Raw genomic sequence first — 27650 nt, 5'->3', positions numbered from 1 at the left:
ACCTTTTCATAGACTGTGTGCTCCTGTGGCCGACCCATCATGGCATCGCTGTCCTGGTGTGTTAATTATGCATCTCTGCCATATTGCAGCTGTGGTTTATACTCTCCTCACTAATAGGGGGAGGGTATGCCTAGCAGGAATCATGGTTTTTATTTTTTTCCAATTAAATATAAAATATTATTTCATGTTTCAGATATACTATGGCACCATAGTATGGCACCATACGTAGTTATTACAGTCTTAATGGCTATATTCCTTATGCTGTATTTTACATCCTTTTTCTATACTTTACATCCATCTCTGACATAAAGTCAAAACTACATACCCCCCCGCCCCCCAACCTCCTCCCGTCTTTTTTTTTTTCTTCTCCACATGGTCCTGGTCGCTCTTTGCAGAATGTGTTGGCAAAAATGGGTTGCAGAAAGGTGCTTCCAGGAAAGACTAGATCTGGGGATAATTCTCCTTTATTCTTCCATCTTCCACCTTCAAAGGTTTAGCCACTAATATCCAAATGTGTTGAATTAAAAAAAAAAAAAATGCACCTCAAGGAATCTGCTTGACTATGCTGTGGGTATTGTGCCACCAGACTCTCCTGTGCTTCTGTTATTATTATTATTATTTTTTACCTAAATTAAAAACAACATTTTATGTGAGTGCTTGGGAACAGAAGGGCAAAATTCAGGGGCCAAAGTCAGAGCTTTTCCTCTCTTCCTCTTAGCACCCCCTCTGCCATCAGTACCACCTCTGCCTTGTCAGCCACATCTGAAACCATAACATCACCGATACTGGTTGTAGTACACTCGGAAAAACCACTGTGTGGCCTTATTACCAGCATTCCAGTACATTGATTCTGCGTGGAAAAGTGTAAGGTTAGGTTTTCCTTCCAGAGACCACCATATCCTGGAACTATTTATTGGCAAAGTTAATTAAGTGCGACCTACTGGCATTCATATGTATTCCAGCATTCCAACCTGGTTCTTCAGGAAGCTTTAGTATTTCTGATATGATTTTTAATATTCTTGAGATAGAAAACAAGTATCCCTCAGGAAAGGAGTCTGCCTTTTCTCTCTTCCTTGGCGAGGTCTTAGAGCCGGGGCAGTTCAATGTGGCTTATGTTTCCAGGTATCCGAGCTGGGCAGAGAGAAGAGTCTTGAACTTCTGTCCTCCCAGAGCTGTGGTGGCTGAAGCATGCTCTCTGGAGAGGTATTACTTAGTTCTTCCACAAAGGGAAATGGAGGGATTGGGAAAGCATTTCCTGCCCTACGACTGAAATTCCATCATTACTGCCAGTCGTTCATTTCTGGGAAGGGTCCTGGGCTTGGAACCAGGAGATCTAAGGGCCACCATCTGTGTGACCTTCATTAATTCATATAACCCTTTTGAACTTCAGCTTCCTCATCTGTGAAGTGGTGATACTACAGCCATAGAATATGGGGGAAGTTTAATGAGATAACATGAGTGATCTGGCAAAGTCATATCTTTGCCAGTGTGGCTAGGTGGTTAAGCGTCGACCCATGAACCAGGGCACATGCCCAGGTTGCAGATTTAATCACCAGTAGGGAAACAAGCAGGAAGCAGCCTATCAGTGATTCTCTCATCTTTGATGTTTCTATCCCTCTCCCCCCCACTTCCTCTCTCTGAAATCAATAAAAAACATTTTAAAACATTTTTTAAAGTCATATATATGTTATAGGGGCTAAAATTTTCTTATGTCTCAATGACACAACTATATATGATTCCCATAATCACCATTGGTTAAGTTATGGGCATTATATATTGAAATCCTTCAATAACCCTGTGACGATTATAAGGAAAGTTATTTTCCCACTTTAAGATGCAGATACGGAGGCCACATAGCCAATAATCAGTGGAAGTAGGATTTTTAAAAAAAATACTTTTAATGTGCAATTTTCAGACATACACAGAAGCAGATAGACTAGTAGAGTGGTTCTCAGCCTGAGGGAACATCAGAATCACCTGGAGGCTTTGTTAAAACCCAAATTGCTGGGCCCCATCCCCAGAATTCCTGATTCAGTCTGCCTGGCGTGAATTTGCATTTCTGACAAGTCCCAGGTGATCCTCATGCTGCTATTGTGGGCCACACTAAGAAACACAGGCCTGGCATTGTGAAGCCCCAGCTGCCTGTCACCACCTCCAATAAGAGTAAACGTTTTAGGGACCAGGATTTTAATCCTGATTCCCAACATCTGTCCTTTACTGGTCTCTGCACTGCCTTCCTGGCCATGAGGTATGTAGAAATTCTTTTGTGAATCATATACCTTATGAATATTCCATCCGCATCCTCCATATCTTCAAATAAGGAGCTTAAAATAAGTTGCTTGAAATCTGACTAAATCAGGCTTTTAGGGCCTTTTAAGCTTAATTACTTGACCTCCTCATTTCAGAGTTCTAAAAATTGCTCTTGTGGACATAGGAAGAACTAAGAATTTCAGACCATAATGCTACAAAGTGAGGTGTGTGTGTATGTGGGGGGGGGGGGGGGGGGGGCAGTGGCTATTGGCCGGTAAAGGAGCTGTAATATAATTTTAAGATAGAATTATGTATACAACTACCACGGTGCATCGTTTTCTTTTTTTGCTTTCACATGTGTAAAAATGGCAGGCAGAAGCTGGGATGGTTGTATGTGTGAGAGACACATGGTGAGCCAGCCCCTCAGGCTCTGTCAGGGTAGATAACACTTCCAGTCTGTCTTTGCAAGAGCAAATGCTCCATTCCACTCAGCTTCCTGCTTGTGTGCTCCATGGGTGAGGAGAAAATCCCCTCAGTCCTTGCTGTCCCTTCTTTCTTCATTAGCATTATCAGCCACATCTCCTTGAGCTGAATAAATGCAAGCATTTAGGGAGTTTTCAGTAATCAGTATGATTATCTCTATTGTTAGCTCAATTCCCATTATTATGTTTCTCTTACACTGTTTTCTAGGTACTATTGATTTGACAGTTTTTGCAGTCTTTAATTCTGTTCATTTTAGTAATAGGGTAATAATTTTGGAAAACCACGGTTATTTATAAAAACTGACGATACAAAACCCCAAACTCTTTTCCTTCTGATGATTGATTTTGAGTGTTCAAGTTTTGCTAATGCTGCCAAGTCTAATTAAATAAAATCTTTACTCAGTGACAAGTTCTCTGATTTGAATGCTTTTTAAAGTGCTGTATAAAAAGGGAATTCAACATCTATCCATGTGTATAAGATTAAAAAAAAAAAAAAAAGTAGCTGAAACCGGTTTGGCTCAGTGGATAAGAGTGTTGGTCTGCGTACTGAAAGGTCCCAGGTTTGATTCTGGTCGAGGGCATGTACCTTGATTGCGGGCACATCCCCAGTGGGGGGTGTGCAAGAGGCAGCTGATCGATGTTTCTCTCATAGATGTTTCTAACTCTCTATCCCTCTCTGTAAAAAATCAATAATATATATATATATATATTTTGAATAAGTAGATTAATAATTATGTCATTCTTGAGGTTCTGAGGATAAACCCACATTTCAGTGTGAGAACTATATTAAATGTCTGAGATAGGTGGTCATTTTATATTCTAAACATTCTCGAACTCATTCACTTGTGGCTTAATGCCCAGGTTTGAGCTTGCTCCTCAGTCCAAGGCTCTCTCTTTCTCCACTTTTTAAAAACATCATGTGCTTATGCACGTTGTCAAAGGAAGTGCGAAAACTAAAACGCAGAGAATGAGAGGAAGAACGTGGACCACAGGCCAGGAGACCTGGGATCCAGGCCCAGTCCTGCAGCAACTCCTCCTGGGACCCGAGACAGTCACTTAACTCCCGTGCTCCCAGGTTTCTGTAAGACGAGAGGGCTAGACCAGATAATCTCAGGTTCTAATGTTTGCACAACTGGAGTTCTAATGTTATTGAACCTCCAGCTCCTTTGAAACAAGCATGCTTCTGAAGAGCTGCCAAGACCGATGTTCCTCACACACCGATGAACAGTCTGGAGAAGAACATGTACTACTGAAAAGGAATGCGATCCTTTCTGATTATCAGGGTCTCCTAAGTTTTAATGTCCTGGGTTAAGGAAAGAACAACATGTCTATTACAAGGTGGTGAGAGATCATTTTTCATGACTGGAGGATGGTACAGGGTCTAGTTTTGTCTCGGTCCCTTCCTTCCTTCAGCAGTTTGCTGGCTTCCTGAGGGCCCTTCTCTGCATAGCCCACCTGCCACTCTGGCCTCATTTTTCACCACAGTTCTGTAGGCCAGGGGTGGCTTTGAGACATGTGGCATACCAGGTGAGCTAATCATAGGTACTCCCTCAAATGGGTGCTATTCAAATTGTATGCTAATTTAGATGAGAGACTGAAGGCTGCTTAAGGCAGAGGTGCAGCAGGGACCCTTGTATGGAGCCATTCCTCTCTGACTCAAGAGAAATGAAGGCCCTAAGGTTGACCATCCATTGTTTGTCAAGCACGTCCATCTGCAGTCACGTAGTTCACCTTTGCAGTCACATAAAGTACCCTTTCAGATAGGAGTTCTCATAAATGTGGTTTTCTCTATCGAGCTGGATTTCCAGTGATACTGTAGCTCTCTAGAGACTGCCCCAAGCCCTTGGCCTGCTGCCACCCCGAGCCCTTTATGCAGTGCTGCCCCAGCTGTGTGAGCTGCTTGCTGCTTCCTGAACTCACCATGCTTAGAGGAGGACTTGTCCTGAAGCTAGGAGTCTCCGGTCTGCCCTGAATCCTGACTGACTTGTTCTTCTCTTAGACTCAGCTCTAACAACTTCCTTTAAGAAGCACTGCATGTTGTTGGCTTCCTTCTCTCATCCAATATGTTTTACCAAGTGCCTGTTCTATGCCAGGTGCGTTTCTAGGTGCTGGAGAAAGTAGTAAAATAAAGTAGAGAAGCCTTTGCCTTGGTAGAGTTTGTAGTCCAGTTGGGAGGAAGTCAGGTTCATTCTGGTGGGTCAGATGTCACTCATGGGCTCCCATTGCTGTTCAGTCATCCTACTGTAACTGTTCACACATCTGTCTCCAGTCTGAATTGTGAACTCTGTGGGTGGGGGTCATGTCCTTTTCATCCTGGTGTCCCAAAGACCTGGCCACAGTGCGCATGGACAGGCTTGGGTAAAAATCTGGAGAAGAAACATATAACTATAGTAACTTTTGCAAGTGAGGAAGGGAGGCAGCTGCTAATTTCCTGTGCCCACCCTAATTATAGGAAAACCAGAGACCTGATACATGAAATTTGTGCAAGAGCTTTGGCCCCCCACCGCTGTGGCAGCCACCTCTGCCTCAGCCCCTGCCCACTGCAGTTTTGTCCGGAAGGAAGGATGTCCGGTCTAATTAGCATATTAGGCTTTTATTATTATAGATGAGGGATCTTCCTTCAAATCTGATAACTCCAAGAAGCTCTTGGAGGGATATGTAGTGAGAGTGTGTACAATGGAATAGTGTAAGAAGCCTTGATTATTATCTAGCTTCAGAAGCCCCTTCTCATTGCAGGCTCGTTGTCCCCCTCCCCAGCAACAGCACTGGTGTACTGTTGGCAAGGTTGAAAAGGGACCACGTAGCCAAAACTGGTTTGGCTCAGTGGATAAAGCGTCAGCCTGCTGACTGAAAGGTCCCGGTCCCAGGTTCTATTCTGGTCAAGGGCATGTACATTGGTTGCAGGTACATCCCCAGTAGGGGGTGTGCAAGAGGCAGCTGATCGATGATTCTAGCTCTCTATCTCTCTCCCTTCCTTTCTGTAAAAAATAAATAAAATATATTTGCCAAAACCGGTTTGGCTCAGTGGATAGAGCATCAGCCTGCGGACTGAAAGGTCCTGGGTTCAATTCCGGTCAAGGGCATGTACCTTGGTTGCAGGTACATCCCCAGTAGGGGGTGTGCAAGAGGCAGCTGATCGATGACTCTCTCTCATCGATCGATGTTTCTAACTCTCTACTCTCTATCCCTCTCTCTTCCTCTCTGTAAAAATATTAAAAAAAAGAAAGAAAGAAAGAAATGGACCATGTTCCATGAAAGATTATTTTTAATCTCAGCTGATCAAGTAACTTTCATAGCCATGCAGATAAGTCAAGAAAATCCTAAATTCTTCATAAGCAGAAATGATGAATTTCTCCTCTCATAATAGAATGCTCAAAGAGTTACCATTTCCCTCATTTGCTATTTTAAGAAGTGGCATTTGAGGTTTCAGCTTATGTTAACATTTAATTATGAGAGACATATAGGCAAGAAGAAATGACTAAAAAGGTCACAGAAAGCTTCTCATGCTAGAGAGAGGAGCAATAAAATCAGTAAGCTTTTTATTTTTAATTTTAAAATTTTTTTGTTAATCATCATCTGAGGATATTTTTTCCATCGATTTTTAGAGAAAGTGAGAGGGAAGGAGGGAGGATGGGAGAGAGAAAGAGAGAGAGAGAGAGAGAAAGAGAGTGGGGGGGAAGTGAGAGAGAGAGAGAGAGAGAGAGAGAGAGAAATATCATTGTGAGAGAAACACATTGATTGGTTGACTCCTGCACACACCAACTGGGCCAGGATCGAACCTGCAACCCAGATACACACCCTTGACCAGAAATCGAACCCATGACCCTTTGGTGTGCGGCCAATGCTCTAACCACTGAGAAACCCTGGCCAGGGTGGAATCAGTAAGCCTTTCTGCTTAGCTCTTCCCATGGTATTCTAGGCTTCATACATGTTTGGCCAAAATTGAACTCGTTTGTGGTCTGACGCTTTCCAGTTGTGCTGGATTCTTAAGGAATTTCATTTTCCTGGCATAGAGAAGACTCCCTGGTTTGTGATTGCCTGTGGGTCTGGAATTTCCATTTGCATAGATGTTGAGCAGCCAGACCTGCAGCAGCAGAAGCTGTAGGAAAGAGTGAGTTCAGAGAGCCTCAGAGGGAGGCTAATGGGAGGGCAGGTGGGTCATGCTCTTTGGCACCTGTGAGATCCGCATGATCACTGGAGATTTGCCATGCTGCCTGCTGCTTTGACCAGTAGATGGGGACCAGGGAGGGAGGGCTAACCTGTGCACATGTTGTCCACTGGGATGGAGCTCCTTCAGTGTTCTGATCACATGGCCCTGGCCGCAGGCCCGGCCTGTTGGTCTCCTCCACGGAAGCCAAGGTTTTGATTCTCTGTTAGAAAACCATCTGTGGGTCCTGGGCCTCCCAGACTTCCCAGCTGAGTCTGTCTCCATCTTCTGCACAGAACCCACTGAGCAGCGTCCCTTGGGGTTTACTGCTTGCCCCCTTCCCTTCTCCAGAATCTTAGGTCCTGCTGCTCTTGCAGCTTGCCTACTGGGTAGGAATGGGTCTAAGTGCTTCTCTGTACACCCTGAACCCCCTCCCCCCAATTTTTATTCTTCTCAATTCTTCCTGACACTAAGTTCATCAATACTCCACAATTCAATTAATAATCTAAGTACCTATTTATGTTTCTTTTGGGCTCAGTCCCTGAACTCCAGTGTCATCTCTATTTATTATTGTACAGTTAGTTTCCTCTGTCTTTGGCCTTTTGATTTTTCTCTTTTGTGAACCCCTCTGCCATTGTTGTCTGTTTCATTTCATACATTCCTGGAGTGTGCAGGAAAATTTTTGTAAACAGATTGGTAAAATTGAATGTAAGTGGAGCACTCAAAAAAATAAAATAAAATCTAAGATCACTATCATGCAAGCAACACATTTATTATCATCATCATTGTAGCAATGATTATTATGTGTTTACAGTTTGCCAAGCTCTGTCAAACGTTTTACCTGCATTACCTCAATGGAGCCCAATAACAGCCGCATCTAACTGCACAGCTCAGCTTTCTCAACCACTTTATTACCTTCCGTTTGATCCATACGTGTGGGATCTATGGCCCTATCAGGACCGATCCAGGTTTTGTGAACAATGAAGCTTAGAATTTGGGGGACCTTGTTTAAGAACAATGATTCAAAGTTACCAATACAAAGTAAGGCATGGAAGTGGATATTTAGAATTTGAAAAGAAATTACAACAAATTACAAATTTTAAAAAGCTAACTCAAACCATAAACATCAGAAATATAGGAAAATAATACATTTAAATCAATCTCTTGATACAACTCAGTAATACTTTCTTCCTTACATTTTTGAGCTTTATACTGTGATCATTTCTTCATATGATCATGATTTTGTTTTATCATTCTGTATCACAAGGATAGATCATTTAATCTTTCCCATAGTATGATTAGTTGAAATTTGTATTTTATTAATCATAGTTTAGAAAAGTTTCTTCTTGCTTTGCATTAGGTAACATCATACAAATTTTTAGAACTGGAAAAATATCTATTAGGTTTGTTTCTTCTATGAGCTAAATGATTTGGGGGCATTCTCGGTTTGTACAATAACTTAACTTAAATGCCCCCAAGCAGCTCTGGGGCCATGCAAATTGGGAACTGTCTGTATTGCCATATATCCAGCCCCTCATTCCTCACTTCATGTCATGAGTCAAGACATTGGGTAGACTGACACAGTGGGTGTGTTCCTACAAATCATCCTAATAAGACAAGATGCTGAACTTGACACATACATAGTACCTGGTGAGGGGGTCTGTGCAAGTGAGGGGCAGCAAGTTTATTACCCTCACAATTAGTATGTCTCTTGGTTCTGGGCTGGATGCTCCGGGGACACAGAGATAATGAGACCTGGCTCTGTCCCAAGGCACTAATAATTGGGGAGATAAGCTGATCCTGGAACATTTCAATCCAAGCAGAGTGAACCGCACCCCAGGACTGCTACTGCCCAGGATGCAGTAGTCAGAGAAGGGAAAGACTCCCTCTTAATGGGGGAAGGGACTTGGTGCCCAGTTTTATGGCCAAGAACTACTACATGCCCTGGGCTAGAACAACCCTGCTTTAAAGTTTTTTTCGGCCTACTTGTTTTTGAGATTTGTTTTTTTTTTTAGAGGAAGGATTCTACTGCTAAAATAAACTATTTGTAGACCACTGTCTGACGGGCTGTAGGACTGTGACAGGTGCAGAGGTGTGAGCGGCAGGCTCATGTCAGAAGTGGTGAACTGCATTGCTTATGTCATGGACGCCTGGGCTAGAGATGTGTGACGGGAACCTGTCCTTCAGCCTAGCCAAGGAGATTGGTATTGTCAAGGCATTCAAACCTTTGCCCAGCTGAAGAATTACCGTTCTTCTCTCCGCACTCAGAGCATCCCTTCCTCGGTGAAGTGAAGAAACCTCAAAGCCCATGGGTGGCAGTTGGCTCCACCTCCTCCCTTGACTCTGTAGGTAACTGGTGCCAGCACCTCTCACTATATTGAATTAAGTGTTTGTGAGCCTGCCTGGCCAGGGTGTCTTCAGCTCAGTTTCATGGCTGTTCTCCAGAGAGTGACAACCCTCCCCCCAAAACTGTATTTAAAATTTGGAAACTAATGTGTAGTATATACATTTTTGGGGAGGGCGTGGGCCCAGGTTTTTAAAAGAGACTATAACCCCAAGGAGATTAAGAAGCTCAGCACTGGGCTTGTTCCCCCTCTGAATTTGCAAATTCCAGCATAATTCCTGGACATCATTATATACTTGGGCTTCTTCAGAATCCCCTGGAGAGCTTGCTTTAAGCAACGATATCCGGTCCCCACTCCTGGAGTTTCTGTCCTAGTTTACTTTTGTGTCAATGTACAAGGCAATGCTGATCCTGCTGTCCCTGGACCCAGTTTAAGAACCAGTGTTATAGTCTGCTGTACATGAAAAGTACTATGTCCTCTCCCCTTCTGATTTCATAATAACCTGAAAAATGAATGTCTATAGATTAGGGTTTTTAACCTCCCGAACTGGGTAGAAATCTGAAGGCGTTGTGTATGTAGATCAAGTGACATGTTTTACACACTATGAAAGCGGCATAACCATGCGCTGCTACAGTTCTGAATGCCATAGACTCCGGATAGGTGAGCCCCATCGTGCTTAGGAAAACACAGCGCCCTTGAATATTTAAAATTCAAACTGGTGAATTCTCCTGGTTACAATACATGCTGTTTCCGATGGTCTAGGAGCAGCTCCATCCATGACCGTTGGCCAATCTGGGTAATTCTGGGCACACAATCTTGCTTTTGATAAAAAACCAACAACTTAGCTCTTATAGCTCTGTCACCTGGAGAAAGATTGAACTGAAGCATGTTGAGATGACTTTAAAAACAAGGCCATGAGCTAGATCTGTGCCAAACCTCCTCCTTCTAAACCAGGAGAGGGGAACGGGGACTGGCTGGCTGGTAACCAGCCTAATTTCATTTTACTGTGAAGGTGATGTTCTTTTCACCAGTGGTGCGGTAGGGCAGTCAGTCAGTTCCCTGCCCTTGTGGGCTGTCCCCCAGCTCATGTGACCACTTGGAAAAGCTCAGTGAAGAACAGCGAACAGCTCTAACCATTGAACAATCAGTATAAAGAAGGGTAGAAAATAGGCATTTATACTCTTTTTAAAAAATATATATTTTATTGATTTTTTACAGAGAGGAATGGAGAGGGATAGACAGTTAGAAACATCAATGGGAGAGAAACATTGATCAGCTGCCTCCTGTACACCTCCTACTGGGGATGTGCCCGCAACCAAGGTACATGCCCTTGACTGGAATTGAACCCAGGACCCTTCAGTCCACAGGCCGATGCCCTATCCACTGAGCCAAACTGTAAGGGCGGCGTTTATACTCTTAACCAACAATTCAGTGGGTAGATGATGTCACTGCCCATGGACCCACCTCAAGTCTCCCAGTCCCCTCTCTTCTGTTATTTCCTTTTATATCTTCTTTTTCTCTTCATCTTCCTCCTCTGTTTCCTCCATCCCTGCATCTTCTTCCTCCCTTATCTGCAGGTGTCTGTCTCTTTTGCCTCTTTTCCCCCTTATCTCCTTCCCTCACCAATCTCCATTTTCAGCCTTATCTCCTTGAATAACTTTATTTCCTCCTCCTCTGGGCCATGTGTTGAATGGGGGCATTGTGCCAATTATTTGTGTTTGAAGCGAGAGCTTTTTGCCTTGTTTTCAACTTAAGTAGCAGGTGAGTCATTCAGGGTTGACCCCTTTTTTTGGAGTCAGTGGTTTGTCCTGGAAAGTGCTCCCTGCTACTGTTAGAGACCTCTGCCCCACCAGGTCTCTAAGGAGTCATTTCATGAAGTGACCTAATGGTTTGTACACGTTTCACATCTTTGTAATCCTTGAGACTAAAGAAGACAGAAATGACATTCTTTCATGCGGTCTCTCCGTTGTTCAAATCAATCCTGCAGGCTTTCCTGATTAACATGCATCATTCATCTCTCACAGAAATGTTGCTAATAAACTCTCCACAATTTACTCTGGTTGAGTAGTGGTGATCCTAGATCATAACAGTTTGCCTAGAGAAGAAAGAGTTCCAGTGGATGAAAGACTGCCTTCTAACCGGCTGGTTACTTGTGGGAGAAGGCGTGGGTGGGGAGGCACTCTAGGCAATTAACTCAGCTTGTTATCCTTAGTTTCCAGCCTCAGTAAAACAGAGCAATGGTTTCATGCCTATCTTTATGTATTGGGGGTGTTAGAAGATAAAGAGAGGCATATTAAGATTTTTAAGAGTTTATTTGAAGAAAACTCAATACAAATCAGGCAGCACCAAACGAAATGGTTAGGAGCATTCATTTGACAGAAGCTGGGGAGAGACTTAAATAAAGGGTGGGAACAAAGAAAATAAATTATTTGATTGACTGTAGCCTGAAGCCTCATAGGCTGTTTGTGATTAGTTGTCTTCAGTGGTTTGGTCTTGTAACCATGAGGCGTTTACAGGCTTAGATTTTGGTTTGCTTACATAGGCTGCCAGGCCTTAGAGCACCTTAGTCTAAGGGTCTTCCTGATTAATTAGTTTAACAGTGGATTGAGTGATCACCTATGTGAAAACATGCACATTATTGAATGTTACACACTGGCGCACAAAAGTAATACCTGTGTTATATTCTGTCTTTGAATACTTATAAGATATCGTCAGGCAAAAACTATTATAATTCATCTAATTAACAAAAATGTTATTTTGGTATGCTGAATAGGCTGCTGACCATAAACAGAAAGTCAGATATTTCTCTAAAAAAATGGGTTTGTTTGGGAACAATGAAGAATTTCAATTCATGCTGAAACTGGTTTGGCTCAGTGGATAGAGCATCGGTCTGTGGACCGAAAGGTCCCAGGTTCGATTCCGGTCAAGGGCATGTACATTGATTGCGGGCACATCCCTGGCAGGGGGTGTGCAGGAGGTGGCTGGTTGATGTTTCTCTCTCATCGATGTTTCTAGCTCTCTATCTCTCTTCCTTCCTCTCTAAATCAATAAAATATATTAAAAAAAAGAAAAAAAAGAATTGCAATTCAGGACATGTCGTCTAATAGCGAACCACATGCAAGTCCAGAGAAACAAAGGAGGGAAATACTCTTTTATGGACTTGGGGGTGGGGGCTGTTGTAAAGGAAGATTAACACACCAGCACATTCCTGGTCTGGTGAGGTCCCTTCTGGTACATGGCAGTCCTTCTCTCTTTGTGTCCTCCCATAGCACTAGGGACAAGAGAGCCCTCTGGGGTCTCTCTTAAAAGGGCACTAATCCCACTCATGAGAGCTCCACCCTCATGACTTAATCAGCTCCCAAAGACTCCACCTCCTAATATTACATCGAGGATTAAGTTTCAACATATGAATTTTGAGGAGACACTAACATTCAGTCTATAGCAGAGGCTTTTATGACCACATCCCTTCCACTCACATGCCATTGGCCAGAAGACAGTCATATGGCCACACGTATCCATGTAGAGGCTGGGAAATGTAGTCCAACTGTATTTGGAGGGAAAGAGACAGATTTTGGGAACAGGTAATAGCCTCAGTCACGATATCCAATTTAGATACTACATATCAGATGTTTTTCATATATTCTTAATTATCATTATAATATGTAAAGCATTTGTTGATATTATATTGGATGCTTTTTATTAATATTTTCAAAAATAATCTTGCTCTGTGTGTACCATTTTAACACTTCACATTTAACACTTGTGTTATATAGTTAGTTAAATATGTATCCATAGTCCTGACCTCACCATTAGTGCCTTGCAAGTGGGAAGTGACCAGTGAACACATGGCAATGACTGGCAAAGATGAGAGAGATTTTTACTGAGAAGAATAGCTTTGGGAATAGTTAGAAAAGGCAAATTATATATTTTCTTCCCCCGCTTGCTTGATGCCTCTTTGCCCTTCTCAGTGCATGGTAGGGATGGCCATCTCTACCCATGAGGTACACCCATAAGCACTGGTTTAAGTAGTGCTTTAATCTCCCCCCCTCCCCCACCCCGTTTGCCTGGTTTTTCTATGTTTAGCTATTTTTCCATTACATAGCTAAGCTGTAAATATTTCAGGATAGAGAGGGATATTTTGAGACTCAGAGATGAGTTCTATAGAGTCTTATATGAAGTAGTGAGCCCTGTGGATGCTCTAGGCCCTGGGCCAAGAAAAGGTGGTCATGGCTGGAGCCACTGTGGGCATCCAGCCTCCACTCTAGACCATGGCTGGAGCTCTAAGTGGGCATCGCTGGCAGAGCCTAAAGCTTGGAAGAGGACTGATCTTGCCAGGGGTGACCCAAGACACAACTGGAAGTTCCACTAGAATCCATAGCCTCCTTTGTGTTTAAAGAATTAAGCAAGCATGCCTATATATAGACCGAGTGCCACGAAGTGTCTTCTTTTTCTTGGAAAACAACTTTTATCTCTTGGTTCTGATTCCTCCTGGTAGCAAAACTAACACACTTTATAGAAAAGTAGGAAAATGCAAACACACGTATGGTAGACTTTACAGAGTTCTTTAATCTTAAGAAATTGCTTGCATCTGTAAGAATGTTCTGCCCTAGCCAGTGTTGCCAAGTGGTTAGAGTGTTGGTCTAACCATGAAAGGGTCAATTGTTCAATTCCTGTTCAAGGACATGTACCTGAGTAGCAGGTTTGATCCCAAGCCCTGGTCAGGGGCATGAAGGGGGCAAACAATAGCTATGTCTCTCTTGAATTGATGTCTCCCTCTCCCTCTCCCTCTCCCTCTCCCTCTCCCTCTCCCTCTCCCTCTCCCTCTCCCTCTCCCTCTCCCTCTCCCTCTCCCTCTCCCTCTCCCTCTCCCTCTCCCTCTCCCTTCCCTCTCCCTCTCCCTCTCCCTCTCCCTCTCCTTTCTCCTTTTCTCCTTTTCTCCTTTTCTCCTTTTCTCCTTTTCTCCTTTTTTCCCTTCTCTCCCTCCCTCTGAAAATCAATGGAAAAAATATCCTCATGTTGAGAATCAACACAACAAAAACATTGTTTCAAGTGCTTATCTTTCACCTTCCAGGCCAAGCCAAAGCTGATTGAACCCCTTGACTATGAAAATGTCATCGTCCAGAAGAAGACACAGATCCTGAACGATTGTCTGAGGGAGATGCTGCTCTTCCCTTATGATGACTTTCAGGTACGTGACTTTTCAGTTTCTGCAAATAGAATCATGCAGTTTATCTTTACAATTACCATCTATCTATTGCTTTATTGTTTGCTTAATTTAGGATTTTTAAAAGATGAAAAGATGCTGTTATTTAAGAGGAAAAAATTATGACATTATATTCTTCAGGCATTCTTTCATGAGTTGATTTTTTTTAATGGCATTATTTTTGCATATATATGCAGATGTGAATTTATATGTTATTTATGTCTGTGTATGTATGCAAACATGCATGTATACAACATAGATGGTTGTGTGTGTGTGTGTGTGTGTGTGTGTGTTTGTGTGAGAGAGAGATCTTGAATACAAGTACTATTCTGGGGGCTGCTTTAATGGACACAAGTGCCTCCTATGTCTTGTGAGATTTATTTGAAGATGGATTTAGGGTTTTTTCCTAGTGCCTTCGAGTCTTAAGGTTGAGATTTGTGGGAGAAGTAGAGGATGTTGTCTTGCACCCTTTCAGGAAACTGCCCTGAGAGAGGCTTTGAACTGTGTGGGAGCTCACAAAGAAGGGTTTGGAGGTAACAGGTGTGTCCTGAGCTTACCTCTCTGGTGCAGTGGCAGGTGCTGTTCTTTGGAGCTTAGTAGCTGCTAGCAGAGGACTCAGCACAGCTCCTGCTCTGAGCTGTCCTGTAGATTGTTGCCAGAAGCCTTTCAGATTATGGCCTGTGGCTGAGTGACTCACAGGAACTTTGAGGGTAGTGAGGAGCTAGAACATTCTTCCTCCAGGAAACCCATACTGTGGTGTTAGATACCTCGTAACCTAGAGTTACCTCAGTCTGTTGGGAGGTCTGGTTACTTCCCTAGCTCTCCTGGAACCTAATCGCCTTCTCTACCTCGAGGCTTCTCTATCTGTTCTTTTATGACTGAGCCATGTCTTGTGTGAATTGAGCTGCCTTAGTTTTTTTGTTTTTGTTTTGTTAACAACTTCATTGATTCCTTGTTGTTTAATTTTAAAAGTATTACATACTTGTAAACCACATGTGTCAAACACAAGGCCCGCGGGCCAAATCCGTCCCGCCAGGCCTTGCAATGTGGCCCGCACCGCGCTGTCATCACTGCACTCCGCTGCGTTTCCATCACAATGACAGTTTATGACTGTTCAGTAAACCATTCGGCCCGCGATTTAGGCTGGATTTTAGATTTTGGCCCCTTCTCTGATTGAGTTCGACACCCCTATTGTAAACAAACAAAGAGGCACTATTGGAATACTTGACATTAAAAGCCCCCCCCCCCCACCTTCTTTCTAATCCCACTCTCAGAAAATAATCTATTATATACAATTGTGTGCATACGGAATTGTCTTTAGAAACTTCCATGTTAATGATAACTGTTGAATTATATTCCGTAACATTTTCTTTCCCCACCAAATTTAAGAGACTTCAGTTTATACAACAAGGCTGAGAATTTTCACAGATGTTCACTTTTTCTAACTTTTTAGAAGTGCATATGGAGAAAATTATTGTCCTTTAGATCTTCCCTGGAAAGTAAGGATTGCCATGGAAATGAAATTGACCATTAAGTATGTAATGGGATGCTGCTGCCAAAATGTGTTCCACTGATGAATGGTTTCAAATCATGCCTCAGAAGTTGAGGCTTCAAAAACTTCATTGCATAGACTACCCAGCTACAGGACAAATGAAAGGGAACCTCAGAACCAAGCCTCCTGCCTGTGATTTTGGCAACAAATTTACATGAGAAGTTAATCAGTTGATTACAAATTGCAATCCATGTTGACATATTTTTCCTGAAGTGTGCTCAGAGGAAGCTAAAGGTTATCTCAACTCTTTCTGAGCATGAAGTATGTATTATTCTTGGTATTAATTAGAGTAACAACATTATTGCAAGTTTTGCAGCCTAGAATGAAAAGTTGTATTTGCAGCCTTGAGATGAAGGTGCTTAAAAAGCAAACAAACCAAACAAGACATGGTTAATTTAATTTCATCTTTTATGCCAGAGACAAGGAACCTAAATGTTTAAGCAGTTGTAGAATCCAGTAATTGAAACTTTGAGAAAAACGTCTTGGTCTTTTTCACTTGTATCTACTTCTCTAGGGATACCAGGCACAAAAAACTCATGTTTTGCTGTCCAAGACTGAACAAGCAAGTGTTATTTTCTGTTTGGGGGAAGTTTATCCAAAGGTTAAGGAGCTTGAATTTTAGCTTAGATCCTCACCACAGTAATTGTGGTGGTCTCCATTTAAATTTGGATGGTGATATTTGTTTTCTTGGAAACTCCTATTTTTCAATCAAGTAAGGCCAGTTGCACTGTGCTTTCTTGCCAGTTTGTCTTGGTGATTTCAGTAACTGTCTAGTTAGCTGAATAACCAAAATGTCTCAGCAATGTCACAGATTCCTTATGTCTGTCCATGTTTTTATTTCATTGGACCATATTATTAGAGACAGGGAGCAGATTTAGATCAGGTGAATGCATTTTATTTTATATGGAAAAAGATAGCACGTTGGGTAACAAATGGGCCATAATAGTGAGCAAAGTACATGCTGGGGGTTGATTTGCAATACTACACTTCTTGGTTAAACAATATTCGGTAACTATTAATAGAACATTATGTGAAGTTCTTTCAAATATATTCAGGATAATAATTTACTAAAATTGCCAAAACTGGTTTGGCTCAGTGGATAGAGTATCGGCCTGCGGACTGAAAGGTCCCAGATTGGATTCTGGTCAAGGGCATGTACCTTGGTTGTGGGCACATCCCCAGTGCGGGGGTGTGCAGGAGGCAGCTGATCGATGTTTCTCTCTCATCTATCTTTCTAACTCTCTATCCCTCTCCATTTCTCTCTGTAAAAACATCAATAAAGCCGAAACCGGTTTGGCTCAGTAGATAGAGCATTGGCCTGCGGACTGAAAGGTCCCAGGTTCTATTCCGGTCAAGGGCATGTACCTTGGTTGCGGGCACATCCCCAGTGGGGGTGTGCAAGAGGCAGCTGGTCGATGATTCTCTCTCATCGATGTTTCTAACTCTCTGTCCCTCTCTCTTCCTCTCTGTAAGAAATCAATAAAATATATATTTTTAAAAATCAATAAAATATATTTAAAAAATAATTTACTAAAATATAAATGTGGATAGTGATGATACATTTGTACCATTCTTGAGGACAATGTTGGTATTGGTCACCTCATAAGGACATCCAAGTGCTATCTTAAAATGAGTCTTAGGGAGAGATTTGTTTGTGGGATGTACTTTTGCCTGAGGGTCAGGGAAAAATAAAACCTAAGAGGCATGAAGTAAATATGGATTTTGAAAAACAAAAGGACAAGTCTCAGCCATCAGAATATTTATGAAGTAAGGTTTTATCTGCCATGGCCAGAGGCAGGAATGCCGTGGCTAACATGGCCCTTACTAGCCTGCTACACTTCTTTTTATTTTCAGAATCATTCCCTGGTATTTTGGGGTCTATTCTGTTCTTTCTCTGTCTTGGATTTGAGGTGCTCTTTGCCAACAAAATCTTCTTTTCCATCCTTCTATAACAGGGGTGGCGAACATCTGGCCCTTGGGCTGTGTAAGGCCTGATAAATCATTTGGTCCGTCCCTGCCAAGGCATTAGGGGTGAGTTAATTGAAGGTTTGACCAAATATAGCAGGCTAATTTTTAAATTGATAATTTTGCGTGGCCCACGAATGTTGTAAATAGTCAAGTGGCCTTTGGCAGAAAAAAGGTTCCCCATCCCTGTTGTAAAACCATCTCATGCTCTGAGGCCACTTCAGTTCTCCCCCTCCCCCCACTCTCTTATTTCCTCTAATGCTTACTGTCTTACACTGTGTATAATATACAGTATTGATACTTAAGTACACTGGGCTTTTCACCATTGGCTTCTTACGCATTTTGTGTTCAAGTGTCTCCACTATGCTGTGGCCCCGGGGAAGGCTCAGGCCCCGTGTTGGTGCCTCTCTAGGCTCATCCATCTCCGCATCCACATCATCTCTGCATACGGGGCTCCAGAGTTGGGTACTTTTAGCTTCATTTCAAATGAGTAAAATTACTGTGAATATCGGGTAGTTTTCTTTGATTCAGGAAGTAAATATGAGTATCAGTGAGCACATGTGGAAATGCCAATATCTAGATTCGTAAAACTTTTTGCCTGATCAGTGATTTGGATTGGTGGAAGTTGGATAATTTCTGAAATAAAAGAATGGAGGTGAAACAGTCTTAAAAGGCATATATCTTCTGATAGTTAACAAACCTTTATTCTGAGAACTTACTTTTCTATGGGTACATGATAGGTAAATTTTACTGGGCAGGTTAGATAGAGATTTTGATTAAAATCTTTTAGATCAAGAAATATAAGTTGATTTGTTGCTTACAAAATGACAACTTTATATATAATTGAAAGTAATGCCCAGGACTCCTCCTTTTCCCATCAGAAACATGGAATTCAGTGTGGGTCTGCCCATCCATTTCCGATCATCTCTCACATTCAAGGGAAGTCCTTTGCCAGATGCTGCTGCTGCTACTGCTGTGACAATCTTAACTGTTGCCATCCATTCACTGAATTTACAGCTGGCCTTTTGAGCTCTTACATACTGGGTTGTTGCATAGCTTACTAATGTTTGTGTAGTTACTAAAGTGTTGAAATATGAAGAAGATAGTAAATAGTAAAAAAGTATGTTGGGAGCAATTTATGGGTATCATTTATATTTTATAAATACTAGAGGCCCGGTGTATGAAATTCATGCACTTGGGGAGGGAGGGAGTCCCCTCAGCTCAGACTGTACCCTCTCACAGTCTGTGAGCCATCAGTCGGACATCCTTAGCACTGCCACGGAGGCGGGAGAGGCTCCTACCATGCTGTTGTGCTAGCCAGCCATGAGCCTGGCTTCTGGCTGAGTGGTGCTCCCCCTGTGGGAGCCCATTGACCACCAGGGGACAGCTCCTGCATTGAGTATATGCCCTCTGGTGGTCAGTGTGTGTCATAGCGACCCGTCGTCCTACTGTTCGGTCAATTTGCATATTAGCCTTTTATTACATAGGATTAGACTTTGGTATATGATATGAACTAACAAGGGATACAGCTTGTATGGGAGGAATAAAAGACCATCTATATCACTTCTGGGGTATATCCAAAAGTATTGAAAGTAGGGACTCAAAGATATATTTATACACCTAGGTTCAGAGTAGCATTATTTACAATAGCCAAAAGGTGGAAACAACCCAAATATTCATTGATGCATGAGTGGATAACCAAATGTGGTCAGTGCATATGGTATAGCCTTAAAAAGGAAGGAAATTCTGATACATACCACAACATGGATAAACCTTGAGGACATTATGTGAAGTGAAGTAAGACAGTCAAAAAAGAACAAGTATTGAATAATTCCACGAATATGAGGTTCTGAGAATAGTCAGATTAATGGAGATAGAAAGTGGAATGGCAATTGCCAGGGGTTGGAGGAGAGGAAGTGGGGAGTTATTGTTTAGTAATTACACAATTCCAGTTCTGCAATATGAAAATAGTTCTGTGGAAGGTCATGGTGATGGCTAATACAACAATGATAATGCCACTGAACTATATACTCAAAAATGGTTACGATGGTACATTTTATGTTATAGATGGATATTTTAGCATAGTGTTGTTTTTTAAGATTACCGTATTTTTCGGACCATAAGACGCACCAGTTTTTAGAGAAGGAATGAAGAAAAAAAGATTCTGAAACAAATAGTGTCCTTAAATATTTTATGTGCATTAAAACCCAACATCACAGTCATAAACACATGTAATCAACCCTGTAAAGTAAACAGCAGCATTTAGAACCATTTTAGAGCCGGGCAAGCACACAGAGACCACACACAGCTGGGCAAGTAAAAAAACTTTTTTTTTAAAGTATATGTGTAGGCTATATTTGGACCATAAGACGCAGGGACTTTTCCCCCCCACTTCTGGGGGGAAAAAAGTGCGTCTTATGGTCCGAAAAACACGGTATGCTATGCGATTTCTGTGCTATGTGGATGTGAAATGGTTGTCATCCTTAAAGCTGTGTGTAAAGTCAATATGAGGAGAGATTTCTAAGGTGCTCTTTCTACTGGTACTTCATAGTGTCTTATCAACCTCAAATCTCTTAGCAAAAGAATTTTAAAGGAAAGATGGGAGTATAATGCAAAGATCATTAATAATTGGCAATCCTAGAAATTTTCACTTTTGAAAATGTTTGGAGACAGGAGAATCCTCAAGTTCTCAGCATTGTATAGAAACGTGTGGTTAATCCATTTCCCTTTAAATAACATCCTGATTTTTATTTTTCCTCTGTTTCTTTTCCTTTTGGACTTCCATGAGGCTGATAGTGATCTGCAAACCACTGACCTGAAAAGGAAGCCAGGCCCCGCTATTGACAAAGGGTCTGGAAGTCTCTGATCTCATTTCCCATCTGTTTTTTTGTTTGTTTGTTTGTTTGTTTTTTTAAGAATTTTCTTTTCCTACAGGGTTTTGTCCTCACTTTTTATTATATGCTGCCAAAAAAATTACCTCAATACTTTGTTTTGAACTTTTGATTGGAAAGTGGTTTTTTAAAATAAATTCCTAGAAATTTTTGTCAGAATTCAGTGGCCAACAATGTAACTTACTCTGAACATTGTGGTTTCTGGAATGTTCATGTCTAGAATTGCACCTTCCTGAAAAACCTGGATAAGTAATGTTTCTAAATTGACATTGGCCAGAACTTTAGGAGATGAACATTTTAATTTTAGTTCAAGTATAATGCCTTTTACAGACAACAGGGACAGCTCATTCTTTTATAATCAAATACACCTTAAAAAAGACAAGCATATTTTTCAGATGGCACTGATCAGCTGAGTTGAAGAGTGTATTGATTTAGCTTATAGTTTATGGTTATACTCCTTGTGCAGAGGGCTCAGCTGGGAGATGCTTAGCAGTATAAATATGTGATACAGTTTCTGCTTTCAGGTAGCTCAGAACTTAGGAGAGGAGGTAATTAATATTAGCAATAAGGAAGAAAATGTGACCAGTGTCATGGCATAAACAGGGGCCCATAGGAATTTATTAAGTTTGAGATGGTGGAGCATTCAGGGGCTAAGAGTGCTTTAAGTGTTGGAAATGCAGGAGCCCAGCCTCAGAGAGAAGGCAGAAATGCTAGAGTAGTCCCAGGGGTTGAGCATGAGAGTGCTTATGGGACCCCCATCTTGGGGTGCACCTTCACTGGGAAGAAGGGAGGTGGGAAGCAGAAACAGGAAGTAAGAACAGAACCTGGAAACTTGGTGTTTTGGAAGACAGCAAGAGCAGCTAGAGCAGTGGTTTTCAATCTTTTTAATATCCTGACCCTTTAATACAGTTCCTCATGTTGTGGTGACCTCCAACCATAAAATTATTTTTGTTGCTACTTCATAACTAATTTTGCTACTGTTAATGAATCGTAATGCAAATATCAGTGTTTTCCAATGGTCTTAGGCCAGTGGTTGGCGAACTCATTAGTCAACAGAGCCAATATCAACAATACAACGATTGAATTTCTTTTGAGAGCCAAATTTTTAAAAGTTAAACTTCTTCTAATGCCACTTCTTCAAAATAGGCTCGCCTAGGCAATGGTATTTTGTAGAAGAGCCACATTCAAGGGGCCAAAGAGCCACATGTGGCTCTTGAGCCACAGTTTGCCGACCATGGTCTTAGGTGACCCTGCTAGCCCACAGGTTAAGAACTGCTGCTGTAGAGCCTAAGAGTTAAAGGAAGAGTAGGTAGACTGAGCAGGGGTCACACACTTCTGGCTGATGAGGTGGGAGAGACGGGTCATTAGAGTCGGTAACTGTCTTTGCCAATGAAGATGTTTTCTAGCCAGGGCTGAAGAAGTGTGTGGGTTCAGCACAGAGATTGGTATTAAATAGTAGGAGAGAGAAGGAATCATTTGGCTCATATAACGAGGTTTTTATCAAGATTGGGGAGGCTCGAGAATGGGTGAAGGAGGAAGTCCAGGCATGAAGAAGAGATTGAAGATGCAAGATATTATGGGGATGTTTTTTGAGGCAAGGTGCTTTAGCAATGGGGACTTTGGGGGGAAGAATTTAGGAAGGAGAGAGAGTTCTACCTCTGAGCTGCAAAGAGAGGACTGGGTATTGAGAAATTTAGAGGTGAATTGGGCTCAAGTTGGCCCAGGTGAGGTGCAGTCTTGGGAAGAGTAAGGAGGGTTTGGAAAGCAGGCTATGGGTGAAGGATGGAGAGGAGCCTGGGTGGTGAGGCTCAGCTATTGAACATCCACCCAGGAACCAAGAGGTCAGGGGTTGGTTCCTGATCAGGGCACATACCTGGGTTGTGGGCTCCATTCCCAGTAGGGAGTGTACAGGAGGCAGCTGATTAATGATGTTTCTCTCTCACTGAGGTTTCTATCTCTCTATCCCTCTCCCTTAAAATCAATAAAAACATATTTTTTTAAATCTTAAAAAAAAAAAAAAGGATGGGAAGGGGTAGCAATAAGTCATCAGATAGCATTTCTTCTGTGACCAGGGCCACAGCTCTTACCCTTTCTTGCCTTGGTTAATGCAAGAGCCACCTATCAAGTCTTCTGGATCCTGTCCTTGCTCCCTTCAGCCTATCCTAACAGAGTAGCCAGAGTGATTGTTTAAGAAGTTTAAAAGGCAGGTCACATGGCATCGCCCCTGGGTTTAGAGTCCCTTAGTGAAGGCCCTACCATGGCCTGAAGGGTCCGTGTCTACCCACTGCCTCTCTGACTGGCTCCCACTCCTCTTCCCACTCTCACTTGTAGCCACACTGTGCCTCATGGAGAGGGGAGGGGCTCCTATGTCACTCCTGCCTCAGGGCCTTTTCTCGGGCTGTTCCCTCTGTCTGGTACATTCTTTACTTGGCTATCCCTCACCTCCTGCAAACCTTTTCCCAGATCTTACCTTCTCAGTGAGGCCCTTTGCCACTGCCATTCCCTCTAACCACCTTAGGCATTCTTGGCCTCTTTACCTTGCTCGGTTTTAATTTTCTCACTGTATTGCCTATCCACTTCTAACATACTTACTTACATGTTTATTGTTCATTCTTGTGAATGCCACATAGATAGAGGAAGAATTAAACCAAGATGATATCTTATGACAGAGATAGCTTAAGCAGGCGGAGATGTATTTATACTGTATCTAAAGCAATCATTGAATATTGTTCTTTATTATATTGATATCTTATTTGTAACTATAAGACTTTATTTCCCCCCCAAATAGAAAATAAAATCTCTATGAAAGTAGCAAACTATAATTATTGGGTTTTTATTACAAACCATCATTTTTTGAAAGTTCACCTCTGCATTTGCTAGCGTTCCTACAAGAGGGTTTTATCCATGGTAGGCACTAAATATGTACTGAAGAAATGGATGTTTTGGAACTTGGCACCAGCTGCCTTTGAGGTTGTGAGAGCATAGATCAAGGTGGCAGATCAGGGGAGAAGAAGAGAAGGAAACACAATATGTATGCATGCAAAAACAAAAAACAGAAGTCTTTAAAAAAAAAAAGATAATCTAGGTTTTGATCTCAGCACCAAGATGCCATTTAACATATTACCAGGTACAAAATCTTTATGGGTCCCACAACCTGCAAGGGTCCCGCTGTGTCCGAACCTCAGCCTTTTTCCTCCAGGGTTGCTTGGCAGAGCCTGGCCACCACCAAGTGTGTCCTGCGTGGGTTTGAGCAGCCTGTGTCAGCAGCACCTTGAATGTGTGCATGAAATCTAGAGGGGTCAGATAAAGTTCAGCAAGGTCCCCTGATGTCAGAAGCCCTCAAATCAGGTCTTCCCCATCTGCTTAGCATTTTATCTGCAAAGCATTACCTCTGCTCCATGGTGTTTCACTAGTAAAATAAGAGTTTGGATGGCATCCCAGAAGCCGCAGCGCTGCTCTGAACAAGACCAGCGTGGCGGTGTGCTGGTAAACGCATGGGATTGGAGTGAAATGCTGCTGGATGCACTAGTGAAACCTGACACGTGAATGAGGAGCATGTGGGGGAGTGTGCCTTCTGAAGGGAAAGTTCATTGGTATGCATATTGCAATATGTAAATAGTGGGCGTGGTTTAACGAGAAGCATTTTCACTATGCTAGGCTTTCACACAAAGGTATGGTCTCTTTAGCAGCTAGAATTGCGTTCTAAAGGTAGACACACAGCACCATACACCGACAATTAGAAAACCGAAGAAACTATGCTTGCTCATACCTCCCTCAAGGTTATGTTACCGAGTGGAATGCAGATGACTCCAAGGGATGGTAGATGCTCTGGGTGGTAGGGTCAATGGCAAGATCCAAGGCTTAATTATGTGACCCTAAATGTTAGCCCCAGGTCTGTCGGTTACTAATCTGGGTATTTGGATTAGCAATAAACCCTCCTAAAAGTCACTTTTCTTAATTGGTAATTCAGAGACAACGTTTGCCCTAAAATTTGGACTCTCACAGATGGATGAGAATCCAATGAGATCTGACCGTTGAGGAAAGCTCTTTGTGTACCTAGCTATTGTAGCCTTCTTCCTCTGGACTAGGTAACATAGTTTTATTTTTGAGGATAGCAGTTTTAATTGCAAAGCCATGTCATATGGAACAGGCTGAGACCCTTATTAGTCGGGGTGCTGGGCCTGCCACTTGTCTCCCGAATGACCAAAAGGCCACTCCTGGCTCTCTGGATGCCACACCCCCCTCAAACACATCCTCCCCACTTGTGCAGTGGTATTTCTGAAGAGATTAAAAACAAGCTTCTTTGTAACATCAAATCTAACATAAGCCAAAAAATAATCTCTTTTGAAAGGATGAGTCTGCTCATTCATTGTTCTGAACATTGAACTTCTTTAGGTATGGTTTACTGCGTTTGAACAGGCAATTATAATGTATAAGTGGTGGCTTTGAAAAGGTAGCAAGAATAAATTTTTTATGACCTCTAAAGGTGTACTGAAATTTTTAAATGTACATGGTATTTTAGGAAACAGGACATTATGCAGAAGCTCTGTGATGTCTCACCATTTACTGAAACCCTGTCTAATATGGAACCTTAAGGGAATCTCATAACTAAATAGAATACTCTCTATTAGAAAAAAATCTGTCCATTCACTCAGCAAACACTTAGGTGGTGCCAGATGTGGTGCCGGTGTTGGAGGAGCAAAGGTGAATAGTAGAGTCGGAGATTCTCAAGTCTAATAGGAGATACAGGAGTAATTTCAGCAGAATGACACACATGCTCACTGAGGGGAGTGGCTGCAGGAGTCCTGAGGTTGGTATGAGCAGCTCTGCAGCTGGGCAGTGGGGTCGGTGCATCAGGGAGCCAGAAGGACCCCGTGTTGGAGGGAGTGGGTTAGAAGGACCTGTGTGCTGGAGGGGTGGGGAAGGGCAGGGAAGAGTCAGGAAAACGTCAGTACAGCTGATCTAGGAAGGGCTTAGGTCATATTGAAGAGTTTGGACTTGGTTCTGGTGGCAGTGAGAGTCATTGAAAGCTTTTCGTCTGAGGTGTGATGCTACCATATCAGAGTTTTAGAAAGCTGACTGGCAGCTGTGCAGAGAATGGATAGGAGGGATGATAGAAGGCAGGCAGGCATACCAGTCAGGGAGGATGCTGCACTGAGATTCATACAAGAGCACCCTCCTTCTGTGCGTTGTCCCAGGGATGTCGAGTAAAGAGAGGTGTTGACCTCACAGGGTGACATTTGAATGAATGGAGAAAGGCAGTTACAGATGGAAGCTTCGGGACTGTGCAGGAGCTAGTGAAGAGGAGCTGTTAGAAACAGAGAGATGTCCATTTCCCTGCACATAATCAAGGCTCAGCCCTTGTATGGTTTTAATTAGTTCCTCGGGAGTTTTTTTATTTTTGTTAGATCCCTCAAAAACCCAAATAGAATTCTTTCTCCAGCTATAGACCCTTCCCTTGTCCCATGCTTTGCCCATGTTCTTAATTATTAGTGAATTAAACATTTACAATTCTCAGGAAACAGTTTCCCTGAAAATGGAAGTGTCTGATCTTCATAGGACATGTTGGTCGGCTGCCAAGATGTGATCTGGCAGTGAGCCGTGGGGCACGCCCTGTGTGGACTGCAGTTCCCAGCCGCGCATGGGACTGCACCCTCTGCAAAGCAAGGCGTCTGCTCTGAGACAAGGCCTCTTCCAGAGAGTTGGGAAGGCTTCCTTACTGCGGTGCTCAGTAAATCGCAGTCCTGTTTAACATGGCCCCGGCTACAAAACGTTTAACACACAGGCAAACCCAGTGGGGAGTGTGTCCGCAGACATCAAAGGGACCAAACTTCCACAGACAAGGGAGGCACCTGTGGTTTGGCTCAGATCTAGAGATGAAAGGAAGGAGGCGTTGGGAGCCATCTTTCTAGCAGGGAGCAGTTGAAAATCCGGGGTAACTTTAGAGCATTGAAGATGACACTATCCACTTGGCCCACTTGGCCCAGTAAAAATTCAACTCAGAGCTTAATCTTGAGTGAGGGAGATGGGCCAGGCCTGAGGGAAGCTGCCTAAAGAGCTCTCAGTCATACCTACCCCACCTACCCCACCAGGCTCTCATTTCCAACAGCATCCTCTTCCCTCAGGGCAGTGAGCTCTGGCCCCTCCTTCCCCCGCTGTAAGGATGCCCTTCTCCTGGCAGATGATTGCATCGAGCTCTCAAAGGTTTGAAGGGATAATGTTATTAAATAAACACAAAAATAAACACTAGTACCGATGCTTTATATGGAATTACAAACAGGAGGGGTTGACTGCTAAGGGAAGATAGTCTATGTTTGAGCCAAAGAGAAGATTGGGGTTGACTAGGCTCTGAGATCCCTGGGCTTCTCTGTCCAGAGGGTCAGCAGAATGGCACTTGGGCCTTTTTCTCTGACTTCAGGCCATCTGCACCTTAGAGGTAAGACAGCAGGTACCCAGGACATTTCCCTTCACTCTGTCTGTTCTGCAGCCATGTGGCTATTGGCCAGTTAGAAGAGAACCCTCTTCCTTCATCCAACTCAGCTGTTCTGTGTAGGACACTAGAAGCCATCTCTTCCTGTCTCAAAGCCTATACTCCTTCTGGGCTGCCCCGAGGTGTTTGTTTTCTGTCTGAGGCAGGACACTCCCAGCGCTGTGCTCCTTTGAACAGGGGAGATGGGGGCGGGGGGGGGGGGGCAGTCTGTGGTGGATCCACACAGCTGGCTCAGGTTGCAGCCCACCCACTTCTCTGGAATATTGTCTTTAGCTCATTGTTCATGTGGTCCCAGGAGAAGGGAGGGTCATTGTTTCAGTCTCTT

General features: G+C 42.8%; 1 protein-coding gene across 34 annotated transcripts in view; it reads left to right on the top strand.

Moving 5' to 3' along the window:
• DOCK9 (dedicator of cytokinesis 9) overlaps positions 1–27650 on the top strand; it is a 244954-nt gene that overhangs the window by 99472 nt on the left and 117832 nt on the right. For all 34 annotated transcript variants that reach the window (XM_036458435.2, XM_036458431.2, XM_036458438.2 and 31 more), the window contains exon 2: positions 14296–14412. In XM_036458435.2, coding sequence (XP_036314328.1) covers positions 14296–14412 — 117 coding nt within the window. The remainder of the gene's footprint in view (positions 1–14295; positions 14413–27650) is intronic.

The sequence above is a fragment of the Pipistrellus kuhlii genome, unplaced genomic scaffold, assembly GCF_014108245.1.
Source record: "Pipistrellus kuhlii isolate mPipKuh1 unplaced genomic scaffold, mPipKuh1.p scaffold_m20_p_3, whole genome shotgun sequence".
Taxonomy (NCBI): Eukaryota; Metazoa; Chordata; class Mammalia; order Chiroptera; family Vespertilionidae; genus Pipistrellus; species Pipistrellus kuhlii.
Note: the sequence above shows the minus strand (reverse complement) of the source record. Positions and strands in the feature narration are given on the sequence as shown.